Genomic DNA, 14,453 nt, shown 5'->3' with positions numbered 1-14,453 from the left:
GAAACGTAACACAAATTCCTTGCACGTAAAATGGAAATGCTACTACCCTCTGGTGTGTTTATATGATCAAATTCTCGGCCTTCCATCCAGTTTATTTTTATATACATATATATAAAAAAGAACAGGTTTGGTTTTTTTTATATTTAGGTCTAAATATGGGTATATTTTAGAGGCCATTACTCACACACAAACTACCATACACAGCCCTGTGCTAAGAAGACTAGATACTACTTAAATATTAACATTAATAAACATAATTAATGATTAATATGAAGTTTCTCATGAGTATTAAATGTTCTCAGGATGCCACACTTCACTTAATACAGCAAGACATAGGAAACTAAAAGTAACTACAATGTTGCTAAACAGGCAGCAAAACGTTTTTACATCTTTTTGATGGATAGGTACCTCTGATTTTCTAAGACCTGTCCTGTTCCGCTGGTGTCAATTGCAAAACTAATAATTACAGTCAAAAGCGCACTAAATTATTCAGTCAGCAGTTTATCCACATCTATAAATAAACACATATAATTGCCCTAAAATCTCTATTAATTTTAAGACTTTCTGACAAAATCATAATAATTTATAGGCAATGTTTACAGGAGTCAGTCAAAAATGATGTTCGAGCTCCGTATAAACACTGTGTGTCTGCATTCCCTGAATATAACAGCAGCTGCCATTTTATAAGGAGTATCAGTTTGGGTTTTCAACTTTCAGAAAAAACTGACTTCTTACAAAATTATAGTTAAGAGTCTGCTGATACATACTCACTTTGGAGAAGCTAGTACACATTTTCAGTTTCGTAAACCACTGCCTTAACATATCCTCTCCCTTACAGAAGAGGAAATGAAATTATTCAGACCAAAGAATTTCATTCCAGCTCTCCCTTCCCTTCTTCGAAATATATAAATTATTAACAAACAAACAAACAAACAAACAAACAAAACCCCCGGAACTCACATAAATCAATGTATGATGTTCTACATTTATTTGCTTTTAAAACTTCACAAGTATTTATTGTATGAAATGCATTAGTCATAAATGCAGAGGCAGGGAATCAGTGAGCGAAAGAGAGTCAGCTGACAAGAATAGTTCCTGGCTATGATTCTTATACAGTCCCCGTGGAGAGGAAGTAATATTACATTTTAATATATCTTCATTTGATTGTTATTACTCTACCTCCCAGCAGGCTAAGCCACTGCATGGATCTTGGCTGTTTTCAATCTATCAGGTTGGTAACATTGCTCTAATCAGATGGAGAATTAAGCTGCTGGATTTGTGCCTGTATATAGCTTTTCATTCACAAAGAGATTAGAAATGAAGGCACAGTCACAAAAAGTCAGCTTCCTTCGCTCCTAAAAACACACATTACAAAATGAAAAAATGCCATGACTATTACTTTAAAGAAAACACCAGCAGACAAAAATCTCAGCCTCTTAATTCTGCCACAATTACTACCCCTACTTTTATGTTTTAGGATTATGAAAAACACTACCTACTTGCAAATTAAATGTCACATCCTTTGAACCAACACAACTTTATAACACATTTCTTTCTAGAGCTTGAATATGAAATGGACTACATAGCTGCAGAGAGAAATTGTGATTGTCGTACTTAATTTTCCTGTGAAAACTAAATGGACCTTAAACCACAGACTATAGGAATGAATGAGTAGCGATGTCAACTGATGGGTGAGGGCAAAATTGGTTTTGTCCCCCCTCCATGTGCTGGATGATACAAGCCATTTGGCAGTGTATCAAAGACAAGGTCATCAAGAATTAATTGCTGCTGGTGTGGATCTGTTAATAGAAAAATGAGAATTAAAGGTTTCTTTGGGGTAGATCACTACTCTCCAATGTTAGTGATTTTCACCATTTTTTTTCTTAAATACTGCTTGAACTCAGCATCAGAAAACAGGTTTCTCAAAATCAAGAGCTAAATAAAATCAAATAACCCTACCCATCTCCACTTTTCCCCAGCTGTGCTTAGAAATGGAATGGAAAAGCCTAAACAGCAGCAAAAATCCACGAAAGCTTTAGATCCAACAGTAGTAAGAAGTTATTCTTAAAGCAAAGCTGCACTTGATCTCATATGCACTCACGGGATTACTAAGCGCATGTAAAGCTTTTGAGGGTTTTTTATTTTATTAAGTAATAGAACACTATTTTGGCCAGGCATCGTGTGTTTGTGCTCTGGCTGCTTTCATCTGCTTTTGGTCCTTTTAATGACTCTCTTAGTAAAGCACCGAATAAATAATTCTTCTTTCCCATAAATTATCTAAATTTATGGGACAGGTTTAAGAACACCAGAAATCACACACTGCGAAACCACAAATCACAGATCACAACACGGAGGTTGTTTCTAGACCAGCCAGGGATGAAGAACAAGGCAGCTGAGGTAATAGAAAGAGTGTTTTAATTAAATGAAATTAAATTCTTTTTTTTTTTTTCCTCCCACTTAGTAGCAATGCCAGATCTGCATGGAGATCTGAAACAACCAAAAGAAATTGTTCAGGCCACTCACCAAAGAACAGGTAGCTTGGCAAACACTACATTGGGTGAGCTGCAGAAAGTTTGAAGAGAAGATAAATATACTAATTTCAACTACTAGCAACTAACGGTTTACCCTTGCTTGTAGTGACAAAAAATGAGACTGACACTGAAATCTTCACTTTTTAAAAAAGTGAAATTGTCTTCCAAAATTTAACTAACAGCAGTCCCAAACCTGGACCACAAGTGCTAAAACTGAAATGCATTAGGAATAGTTGCACTGACAAGTCTCAACATGTTGTCTGTGTTTCTATCTACAGACAAAAAAACCATATCCTAACTTTTCTACTGATCTTATAGAGACAAAAAAGGATCCTTAATAAAAAAAGATAAAAACCTGCTGATTTTGCTCAATTAATACGATTTAGGACAGCGAGACTGTAACGAAAAATGTATAAAAATGGTTTACCAATAATTTTGCATTTTCCTAACATCTGCTTTTTCATTTGTCCTACTTGCAAAGCCAAGGTGGCAGCAGAATTTTGAAGAGTTTCTCAACCCAAAGGCCATTCAGCAACTCATTCTCTCAATCTTATTCCACACATTTCTTCAAATTAAGATAGATTTTTTTTCTTAAACTAAAGCTTATGGAGTATTTATAAATACTCTTGAAGCCAGTCTTTTTTCCCGTCTATCCACCCACAAGGCAAAACTTCTATGCGAAGGAAAGGACAAGAATTCTCCCTTCTTCTTTTCCGCTTCTCATCCTTGTTGTTTTTTAAATTAAGTCCTATGTCATATGTCTCAGGATTTATATCTAAACAGGATCCACAAGTTATACTCTGCACAGCAAGTAAGCAGCAATGCTCTCCCCAGTCAAGCTAAAACCAGAACAAAATGAAGTAAAATAAAAAACAGGCCTCTTCTTGCCTGGAAGAAGACAAAGGCTCTGCAGTGAAACTTGAGTGATTCACTTTTCTAACCACTGCTCTAAAATGTATCTTGTCCAAATGCGAATGGCGTGACTTGTGATACTTAGATGGGACTCATGATATAGGGGTCTTTATATAATTCCCCATAAAATTCCCCGCTTGTATTCGTATGTTAAGACAGGGACAGATTTTATTACTGTTTCAATTTTTTGGGGGGGATGCAACATGGAGGACACAAACAAGACAGAGCCAATCAGTTCTGTAGTGTAATATACCTCGGTATATACCAACTGCTTAATTCCAGGCACACCTCTGGAAATCCATAGACTCTCTTTCCCGCATCTCATGTCGTCCAACTGAGAATGACCGCCCAAGCATTAAGCACAAAATAGGGAGAGAGTTCTTGTGAAGTTTCCTACATTCAGAATGATTCTATTAATTCCAGGGAGACACGGCATCATACAACAAGAATACAGGTGGTAAAAAAAAAAAGGCCCTTTATGTCAACAAGGTCTTTCCATAAAGGGAAAAAGAGACAGCGAGCAAGATGGAGTTGGAAAGTATCAAAAAAGCTGTGAGCTCCGACTGGTTTCTGCTGCCTGTCATTTTAAAAACAGCACCACTTTATCTCTGGGTTAAGGAACACCACAGCTGAAGTGTACTAAACAGTAAACTATTTGCTGAATTATTATCCATTACAGAAGGTCACAGCATCTACCCACCCACAACAAAATCCTGCTTGCCTCACTGCTGTCAAGTGTCCCTTTGCAAAATTCTCTTGGAATGGTTTAGAGGTTATATAAAAAAAAAGAAGAAATAAAAGCATCTCAATGCTGTATCACCATGAATGACAATTTAAGTCTTTCATGACAGTTAAGCATTTCTGAAAGTATTTCAGTTCTATATTTCACATACTCTGAGAAATGTTGTCAGATAATGATCTACTGCACACATGGTTGCTTCTAGTTTACATAAACAAATTATACATTGGTGAGCACTGAAGTAACTGTGGCAGATGTAAGCCCACTAATTATGATGTATTCAGCGTATATCAGAAAGTATGCATCTAAAACAGATCACTACCTAGTTAACTTCACCAACCACAAACAGGTATTTTACGTAAGTCTATCCTTTCTCCCTGCACACTACTGGCAAAAGCCTCTCACTGATGGGGAGAAACATCTCCCCAGTGCCACAGCAAGCTTTGCTTAACAGTTCAGCTGAACATAACTAATAGAATTAGTTAGCATTCAGGTTACACTGATTGTTGCTAATGACAAGCAGGCTTGCTGGAAACAAAAGCAGAAGCTTTAACATTAAATGAGGACCTCTTTTCTGTATCATACAAACGCAACACCACTCTTCAAGGATGTTCATCTGCCTTGAAAATCTCTCTGGTTTCTGTCTGTAGCAGTTGGATAAGAAAGGGTTATAGTGAAAGTTCATATTAAATAACAAACCTCTTGCTCATTCTACTGTCACTAATTGCATGCAATGATATTAATGACCCAGTAATTGCTATACGAGTAGCACTGAAGTGGAAAACATCATTTTGAGGCAGAGTTCATCTCTAGGTGGTAGGACTTCACCAGCGGCTGAGTTAATGCCTAGTGACAGTTTAGAATATAACACTATAGATGAGAAAATGTGCCAGTCTCATGGTTATAACAGTTTAGATGGACATGATGTTATTTGCTTTGACCACACAGAGTCCAGGAGTAACCCCAATAAAGTGCCACAGTCGGAGTTTGCCCTATAGATGAACCTCATTCCTTTCAGGGGAGATGCTCTGTACTATAACAATCTAGAGCAATTTTCCACATGTTTGCTTCAATAAAAGAATACCTTCATCTCCTGCTTTTACATCAAGCACAATAAAAGTGTGCTTTATTGCAAAACACAAAAAGCTATTTACATCATCTCACTATCCTTCAGCAACACAGAGTTTGGCACCTTAGTACCAAGATCAATTATGATACCATTGGATGACGGTGCATTTGGCAAAGATCAGAAGCTAAGCACTGTTTTGATTGCAGTATGCTTATGTTTGTGTTTAGAACTTTAAAATACCCACAGAGTAAAACTTAATGAGGGAACATTGCTGAAATAAAGCAATCTGAATTTCCAAAGTGCTACAGGACCTCTAGTTCAAATACTCACCATAAGAAATTAAGGGGTTTAGCTTCTTCAGAAATTATTACATAGGCACATCTCGGTTCTTTTTAAGAAACTCTGATGGGAGGGATATGTTAATCCTCCAGCATTCAGAATTTTTAAAAGTCATAGCTAGAGAGGAGAACTGATACTTTTAATAGCTAGGTTCATACAGATTTTAATATTTCACTAGACCTTCAATAGTGTAACATTAGTAAGCCCTTTTTTTTTTTTTTTCTTTTGCGACACAGATTATTTAATTAACACCTTGATTCTGCTACCAGATCTGCTGCGGCAGCCCCTGGACGGCAGCTGGACTTGAGTTCCAGCACGGGCTGGGGCCAAACACCCACGAAGCAGCTTGGCAGAAGAGGCGGCGGGGGTCCCGGTGGACACCACGCCGACCACGAGCCAGCGACGTGCCCTTGCGCCGAAGGCGGCCAGCGGCCCCCGGTCCGCGTTCGGCAGGGCGCTGCCAGCCGGCCGAGGGAGCGAAGGGATCCTTCCCTCCGCGGCCGCAGGCATGGGCTCCCCGGTACGCGACGGAGCCGGACTTACGGGACTTACGCGGCTGGACACGGTCGCGGGCAACTGGCTGCAGCCCAGCCTGCTCCAGCAAGGGCTTGAGCCGGACTGGGTGATGTCCAGGGGTGCCGTCCAAGCTCAGCCATCCTGTGATTCCGCCATCAACCGCACCGTTGCGGTCGAGCGCGTTTACGTGCCAACGTGAAATACTCAAAAAAACAGGTCCCCCTCGGTCTCCCCGGCAGGATCTGGATTCAGACCTCTGCTTCTCTCACAGCAGCTCGGTGAGCACACAAAAGACTAGTCTGATGCTGCGGTTTAGTTATTTTTGCTGTCTTTATCTAGTGAACGGAAAACAGATGAATCGTGCTAACAAAGATCTGAACATGCTTTTTAAAACCAGCCTTATCAGCTTAATACGGACTCTTCTCCAAGAACTGCTAAGACTACCTTAAGCCTAATCCTGCTTTTACTCACAGAAATATTTGCATCATTTCCTTGAGACTGAAAAAAAGCAACTGGAAGACTGCCTACCAGGGCTTAGTTTTACAGTCTGATTTATCAGAAATAAATCCTGAAATAATCGCCCTCCAAAGTTTCCAGGATTGACTGAAGTCAGGAAAGAGAGTCTGAACTGACATTTAACCCTGTTTTTCAACCATTTCAACCCTGTGTTTTAGCTAATGCAGGTCTCTGGCAAAAGTACGTATTTCCCTCCAATCCAGCTATGTGAAGACTTTAATGAGGCAAAGTATTTAAATTTCATTAAAGCCTTTATAAACACTTATGCAGTTCCTGCTCTTTTATTTTAGGACACGATATGTAACAGATATAATAAAAGCACCTGTATAAAATAAAGACTGATCATCCCACTTGAGGACATAAATGCTCATCACCAAACTTAGGTACAAAACGAAAGTTAAATGTGTTTCACTGTGCTAGTGCACTTCTAAGTTTCAGTTTAGACAGGTACTTTCCTCATAGCATGGCATGTCTCCCCAATACACACCCTCTTGATTTAAACAGTTACTCACACCCTGCATATAAAGCATAAAATACACACTCAACACAACCTTCTTCTGGATGTAGTCCTATTAAGGATGTATGTGTAAATCTAAGAACATATACAACGTGTAGAAGATCAGGGTTTAAGCTGGTTTTTGCAAAGCACTTCAAGTGACCCTTATTGTTGATATGTATACTATATATATAAAGACTTCTAAGTGAGAATATTCTATCTTTCTTTGTGAATGTACCGTATTTCCAGTATTTATAAATTGTTTATGAGGAACTAAAAAAAATGAGAAAAATAAATAGTGACTAAAAATATTAAACAGCTTCCTATGAATTTTTAAAACCTGTTTAATTCCTAAGTATTTCCTGAATAATTCTTTCTTCCAGTCTGAATAATTATTCTTCATTTTCATCTGATTCTATATCTATCTGGAATACCTGGGGGGGTGTGGGGGAGGATAAATGTATTTTTTCACAAGATGCCATCAATTAACAAACTGAGCCTTCCTATCTGTCATTTCCTTCCCTTAGGAATAGAGAAATAATAAAAGATTTCCTGCTGAACTATCTCTGTCTACTTTAAAGGAGATAAACGGTCGGTATTGCCTAGGTAATGGCACCAAATATGAACAAAGTCCATCAATCTAAAATAGCCTTATTCTCTTACAAGACCTGTGTGGTCTGGGACAAAACCCCAAAGGACCATGACTCCATTAATCCTGTAGGTCTTAGACTCTGTTAGAAATCTGAAGCTGCACAGACTGATTTTTTTCTCCAATAATATTATTTGTATGAGCTGTATTTATATTTAATTCAACAAGAGCTAAGTGGTATTGCTGATATATTGCTTAAAAGACTCTCAGCAAAGTCAAAGACTGACCTCTGGATATCATTTTGCACTAAGAAGAAATCATTTATCTAATTTTCTGAGGCAGGAGGAGGAGAAAGGAAAGAAAAAAATGTGATCTTTCTACAACTGGAATCGGGGCGGCTATTATCACATAGGCTTTCATCAACTCCGCCACCACCACCAAAAAATAAAGAACAATAGATTCCTGGACCACAGAGTCTTTAACAAGAAGCATGAAAAATGTCTTTGTTGCAAAAGAAATGGAATTGAAATGCTGATACAGTTTTTGTCCCCTTTTTGGCTAGTTTGGAATTAACCTCCAAACAAAGGAAAACCTACTGTTTGCCTTCGGGTAGCTCTCGCTAGGTGTTTGGGAGGTGGCAGGGGGCTGCGGACTGAAACCTGCCTCAGAGAGGTGTCAGAATGCCCAGCCAGCCAGATCAACCAGCGCTTAAACTGTTTGGTCAGAATACTAAAATAACATTTTAATGTAAATCTATTTGGCCACGCAAAGAGATTTACTCTTCCCAGCTGGGCCGTATTTCAGGGCACAATCTATACTGTCCTTTAATGTGTTCTTCCTCAGACAGTTATTGCCCTTTAATTGTAACAGAATGACAAAGTGAAAACATAAAAAGCCTTGTGATTTTTTCAAACCCAGCTAATGCTAAAGTTTCAGAATGACTGTTTCAATTTCAAAAGCCACAGTACCATTAAAGCAGTTATCCAAACCGTAGCGCTACTAGCCAGTATAAACCTTTAAATCAGTCAGGGATCAAATATATATATATATGTATGTTTTTTAATTTAAACCAGAGGCCGATTATGTAAGTGGGTCACTAGAAAAAAGTTGACAAAAAACATTTAAGGGAAGCTGCGTACTCCGTTTTGCCAATGTCAAAGCCAACGAGCATCGTTAGCTTGGCAAGCTTGGCTAACGAGGTCGCAGGCAGAGCAAGCATTTGAGAGGAACCTTTTCTCGGACCACCCTGTAGCCTCTTCCCAAGCCTCAAGCCATTCTTTCACCAATTTTGAACAGGTGGAGACTTCATCGCAGGCGACTTAGTTTTTAATGCTGATGATGCCAGCCCGTAATCTTCATTTTACTTATGCAAAAGAAGAGAGGAAGAGAGCAGGGAACGTGCTCGCTCGGCCTCACGATCTCGGGAGCGCGAGGGCGGCTGGACGGCGAGCGGCTCTGCTCCCTTCCCTCCGGCGCTGCTTCCCGCAGGCCTCCCCGGCGCTCCCCCCGCGCCCAGGGCACCGCCGCGCTCTCCGCGCCCGCTGACTGAGGGCCGCATTCGTCGGGAAGGGTTCAGGGCACCTCCTGTTCGCCAGAAGAAAACATCTTCGGCATACTGTATACGCTTGTGCTATGCTAACACGTCTCCCTCCTGTACGAGAAACGCTGCATCTGAGAGAGGTGCTGAAGCACGCGCTTCCACCACCACCCAAGTGCTTGCAGATCAGTCCCCTAGCACTGAGAAGACACTCGTTGCTCGCTCTGAGCCATCCACAACAGCAGAAAACTATACTTCATTCCCTAACCATGCAAAGACACAAAAAGACTTTTTAACGCAAACATCAGAGTTGCAAATCTGCACACCCTTCTTCTGCTTAACTTTGCCCTTCGCAAAGATATTTATGTTGTTGGGCATGATGTATCTTCCTTCATGCATCTGATTAAGGATTTCCTTAGAGACTTACGATATGTTAGCTAAATGGTCGCATATTTTAGGATAATCTAACATTAATACTTCTGAGATCTCGAGTACATTTGACCTTCTCCAGTTCTGCTGAAAAGAAATCAGGTAACTGTAGGAAAATGCATCCATTAATTTCCCGGTAACCAAAAATTGATGATAGCAAAGAAAAGAAAAGCAAGGACACTCTGTTACATCATTTATTCACTTTCACAATACCATCAGTATCATCTTACCAAGTACCGCTGTTCACAGAATTAACTCTTTGGACCCTGATACTCATATTGAGGAATATCTTGCCAAGAAGTGGATTAGATTATTTTTGGATTAAAGAACCATTAAATGTATCAGAAACCCATCTACATTTTTACTTTTTTAAAAAAACGTGAATTGTGGAATGAGAAAAGTTGCATCTTTTATATGCTTAGACCGAGGGAGTATTAAGTAGAAAAGATCTCTTTCTGCTACACCTATCACAAATACAGCTGGATGATATAAAAATTACGGCTTGAAGAATTCCTGTACAATCACATTTCCCTAAAAGTACACAGGGTTCAGGAAGCTGCTTCACCCTGTGTTAAAACTCCTCATCCCAAAATGACTAACCCCCTAATCTGAGTAGAGATTTTACTGTTTAATACAGCTCCACAAACCACACACTATTACCTCAGGAAAACAAACTGTGTTTTCAAATAATGGCAAGTTGATAAAGGTACATGACAATGCACTAAACACTTAAAGGGCTGACAACAGCTTGCCAGCATAAACAGCGTGAGATTAGGCTGTAGACGCAGCCACAGCAAGCACTGCAAAGATGCTGGGCTCAGTAAACTCTTGTGTCAGGTTTGTTTGATGCCCCTTAGTCGAGGGAATACAAGATCCTAAAATACTTCAAAATCAAAACCTGGCACATAAAATGCATCATTGCTTTCACTTCACAGCACTCCCACCCCGCAAAAAAGGCCCTTAACAAATTAAGACAAAACTCAAAACTCCTGAACAAACAGAAAAGAAAGAAAGAAAGAAAAGAAGGAAGAAAGAAAGAAAGAGAAAAGAAAGAGCGAGCAGTATTGGAGTCAGTGGGAGACCCAGTGCATTCCCCTTTGGGGCCCGAGCACACCTGTTAAATTACAGGTCTGGGAATAGGGATGTATGCAAACGATTCGCGGCCTGATTTGCGTACATGATTAAGATGTATTATATTACTTATAAAAATGACAGTAAATGCCCTGACTACCAGAACTTGCAACTGACAAGGCTGTGTCGGGTCATGAGCTTTTGAACACAAACTGCTAAAATCCTATCTAGCTCCAGTATCTCTGTAAAATGGTGTCCTAGCTGAGCCCTGGCCTAGTTTTCTACCCCTCTTAGTGTTTCTGAGACCGACATCACTGAGTTCATTGTTTTCTCCCTGAATGATAGAAAAGCGAGAATTTTAGCTTCAGGATGGCTGGGTTTTCAGGGTTGGGTTTTTTTTTTTGTCCAACCTATTAAAATGTACGGGTACCCCTGCTGCAGCTCGGTTAGTATGCTAGCAATATAGTGATAAATTAGCCATTTGTTTATGCCAGAATGAGCAGGGAAAGTAATATCCTAAGGCACTCCAGTATTACTGCAAGGCCAGTGTGATTTTTGAGGCATTAGGCTGAATGCTGAGCAAGTTCTTTCAACCAAACTATACTGTAATCTTCCAGGAAATGCAACGTCTATTATGTCTTATTGCTATAATGAAACAATTATACAAAACTAATGAAAATGAGACATATTTAATAATTCTCTGGGTAAATCCATGACATAGATATGACAGAACTGACTGGGTATCATAAAGCTCCATTTGTGCCCATAATTTTCAGGTAATAATTGTAACAGTGCCATTTGTTCCACTACAGCTGGTCTGCTGTGGATGTTTTTAAAAGCAGCATTAAAGACTGAACATATTTCATCATTAAAGCCAACTGTTTGAGTGTGGTCATTTTTATGCTACACATTTTCACTGGAGTTACAGACAACTGTCTTTCAACATCTAAACTTGCAGCTTTTACCCCAGTAAATCTCACTGGAATTCAGTGGGAAGTTTGTCAAAGTTAAATGCTGTGTAAGTGGGATCAGGTTTTTATATACCCCCAACTAAACAGAGAAAGAGCCTACATTAACTGATCTTTTTGTCAAACCTGAAAATCCAAAGAATGGTATTTTGTATCTCCCACAACTGTGATTTAGTAATTTCTACATTTAATATTTAATACAGTGAATTCTTAGTTTCTGTGACATACAACCTGTTTTATACAGTGTGTACCATTATGGGTGTAACTGGGAAGGGAGCATTAATTTGTATTAAATGCCATTTCCATTTTAAAAATACTTGCTCAGAGCACTTGTAAAATTACCAATAATTTTAATTAAGAAATTAAGAAATATTTAGAGTGGCAGACTTTACATGAAATAGTTATCAGCCCTCCGGTTTTCAAGCAGGTGGCAGAAATGTGTGTGGGGACAAACTTTTTAGCAGGGCCTGTTGCAATAGGACAAGGGGTAATGGGTTTAAACTAAAAGAGGGTAGAGTTAGACTAGGCATTAGGAAGACATTTTTTAAGATCAGGGTGGTGAAACACTGGCACAGGTTGCCCAGAGAGGTGGTAGATGCCCCATCCCTGGAAACATTCAAGGTCAGGTTGGACGGGGCTCTGAGCAACCTGATCTGGTTGAAGATGTCCCTGCCCATGGCAGGGTGGGTTGGACTAAATGATCTTTAAAGGTCCCTTCCAACCCAAACCATTCTATGATTCTAAGAAATAAGACACACCAGTACCTAACTTCCTCATAACTGCAGAAAAGCCAATGCACAGAATTTGTCTGTCTCCTACTAACTGGTGATCCTCGCTCAAGACTTCAAAAGTCCCCATGGGGCCAAACGAGATCCAGAGACCATAGTACTACAATGACAAAACCTAAACGAATGTAAATTGTTGTTGCACTGCTGAGGTCTCAGCTTATGCTAACTCCTGATTCACATCATTAACTTTACACTTCATAACTAATTTGAATCACTAAACACAGCGGTTACCTCCAGACTCGCTTTCAGCCACAAACCCCTGATCAGACTAAAACTCACACAACGTTTATATTGTTGGACACGGGCCTGTATCACCCACATTCTTTTTACAAGTCCAGGACCATGAAAAAGGAGGAAATTCAAGATCATCCCAGTCTAGGTTTTGCCCAAGAACGCTCCTAGCTACTGTATGGACACAGTAGGTATGTATTGTGGCTAGGCGTGCTCAACTAGAGCCCACCAGTAACCCTTGTGGGGAAATTGCACTGTCAAAGCTGGCACCGAAAAGGTGTTTCCTGCGAGAATCCCTGGACCACTTGGAGCAATGGCCAGCCACCTCACGCAGGATGCCTCAGCTCCGAACGGTGGGCCACCCCACCGCTACTCCTGGTGTAAGAGCACCCGAGGGCAAGGCCAGCCGCGTGGCACACTGCCGGAGCTGCGAGCACGAAACATCACGGTTTAGCTGCATGCAACTTTTGGTGCGAATACAGGAGACAATGCTGTGCGCAAAAGAAGCCCTTTACGGGCACAGAAATACAGTCTAATTTGGTTTACACAAACCAAGGATCAGAGACAGAAAGAGACAGAGGCCCCATGGAAGTCAGCAACAATGTGAAAAATACGCTGGCAAGAAAATATTTTCAGAGAAAAAAATACAAACCCATTCATATTCCTTGTTTGCTTATAATGTACAAGGCAACATATGAACGAACAATTCCATTTAAAAGAATGAACAATTGAAATTTTGAACTTACATATGACGTAATAATCTTTGTTCTTCTGAAATTCCAGGCCCCAGAGATTAGGACTGAACTCTTGAAACTTGATGGTAAACTTAACATCTTGATCTGGCTTGGCACAGTTGAGTAGAGGTGTATTGTCCTTTTTAATAGCACAGCTATCTGCTTGGTCTTTATCAACCATGTAGACCTTATAATATTCATACTGGCCAACAGTTTTAGAGTCCACTTTTGGGCATATAATATCCAGTTTGTCTCCTATCTGTGGATATAGTACCAATCCTTGTCCAGGAAGGAATCTAAACCAGGAAAACAGGAGAAAAAAGAGAGAGGGAGAGGGAAAAAAAAAAAAGGAAAATGTGAGACACTTGATAAAATCCCATCCAGAAAAGTAGCAATTGCAGTGGACAGAAAGGAACAAACACACAGTTTCCAAAACCAAAATGACAGACTGAGCAAACCAGATCTTAATAGTTTGGGCCTGACTCAATTTAGTATCAACAAGATGTTTATTTAGATCTTCGAAATTACAGATGGATTGAGTCTTATAGTCCTTACCCTGGTTTGGGGAACTCTGGTAGGTTTTACATCTCTGGCAGGCACTGCCGCTTCTTCCACATTTGGCCACTTACAGCAGCTAGTACAACCTCTGGTGGGCTACAATCCTGTTTTTCTGCTTTGGTAACATTTCTACTATTCTTGCATGTATTTTGCTAATTTTGGACACGGGAGAATGACAAGAATAATCTTTCAAACCCCCTGAGCAGTCATGTGGGAAAGGAAACCACTTAGACTTTAAGAGTTCACAACATATTAAGACGCTGATTGATACTACTAGTACAACACAAAGGAACATTAGTCACTCACCAGGATCATGCTTACAGACCTGGGGTGGACAGAGATCTACCTGACCCAAGGACCACACATGCTTCTGATAAAACACTCCTCTGAGACAGTGTGACTGCTACACTACAGTGATTTCTTCTCTTCA

The 14,453-nt window shown here is 39.9% G+C and overlaps 1 protein-coding gene across 1 annotated transcript in view; it reads right to left on the bottom strand.

Annotated features, from left to right (window-relative positions):
- EFNB2 (ephrin B2) overlaps positions 1-14,453 on the bottom strand; it is a 45,872-nt gene that overhangs the window by 9,393 nt on the left and 22,026 nt on the right. Inside the window, exon 2 of the mRNA XM_030036348.2 lies at positions 13,478-13,761. Within this exon, the coding sequence (XP_029892208.1) occupies positions 13,478-13,761 (284 nt within the window). The remainder of the gene's footprint in view (positions 1-13,477; positions 13,762-14,453) is intronic.

The sequence above is a fragment of the Aquila chrysaetos genome, chromosome 14, assembly GCF_900496995.4.
Source record: "Aquila chrysaetos chrysaetos chromosome 14, bAquChr1.4, whole genome shotgun sequence".
NCBI lineage: Eukaryota > Metazoa > Chordata > Aves > Accipitriformes > Accipitridae > Aquila > Aquila chrysaetos.
The sequence above is the reverse complement of the archived record's forward strand: the minus strand, read 5'-3'. Positions and strand labels throughout refer to the sequence as shown.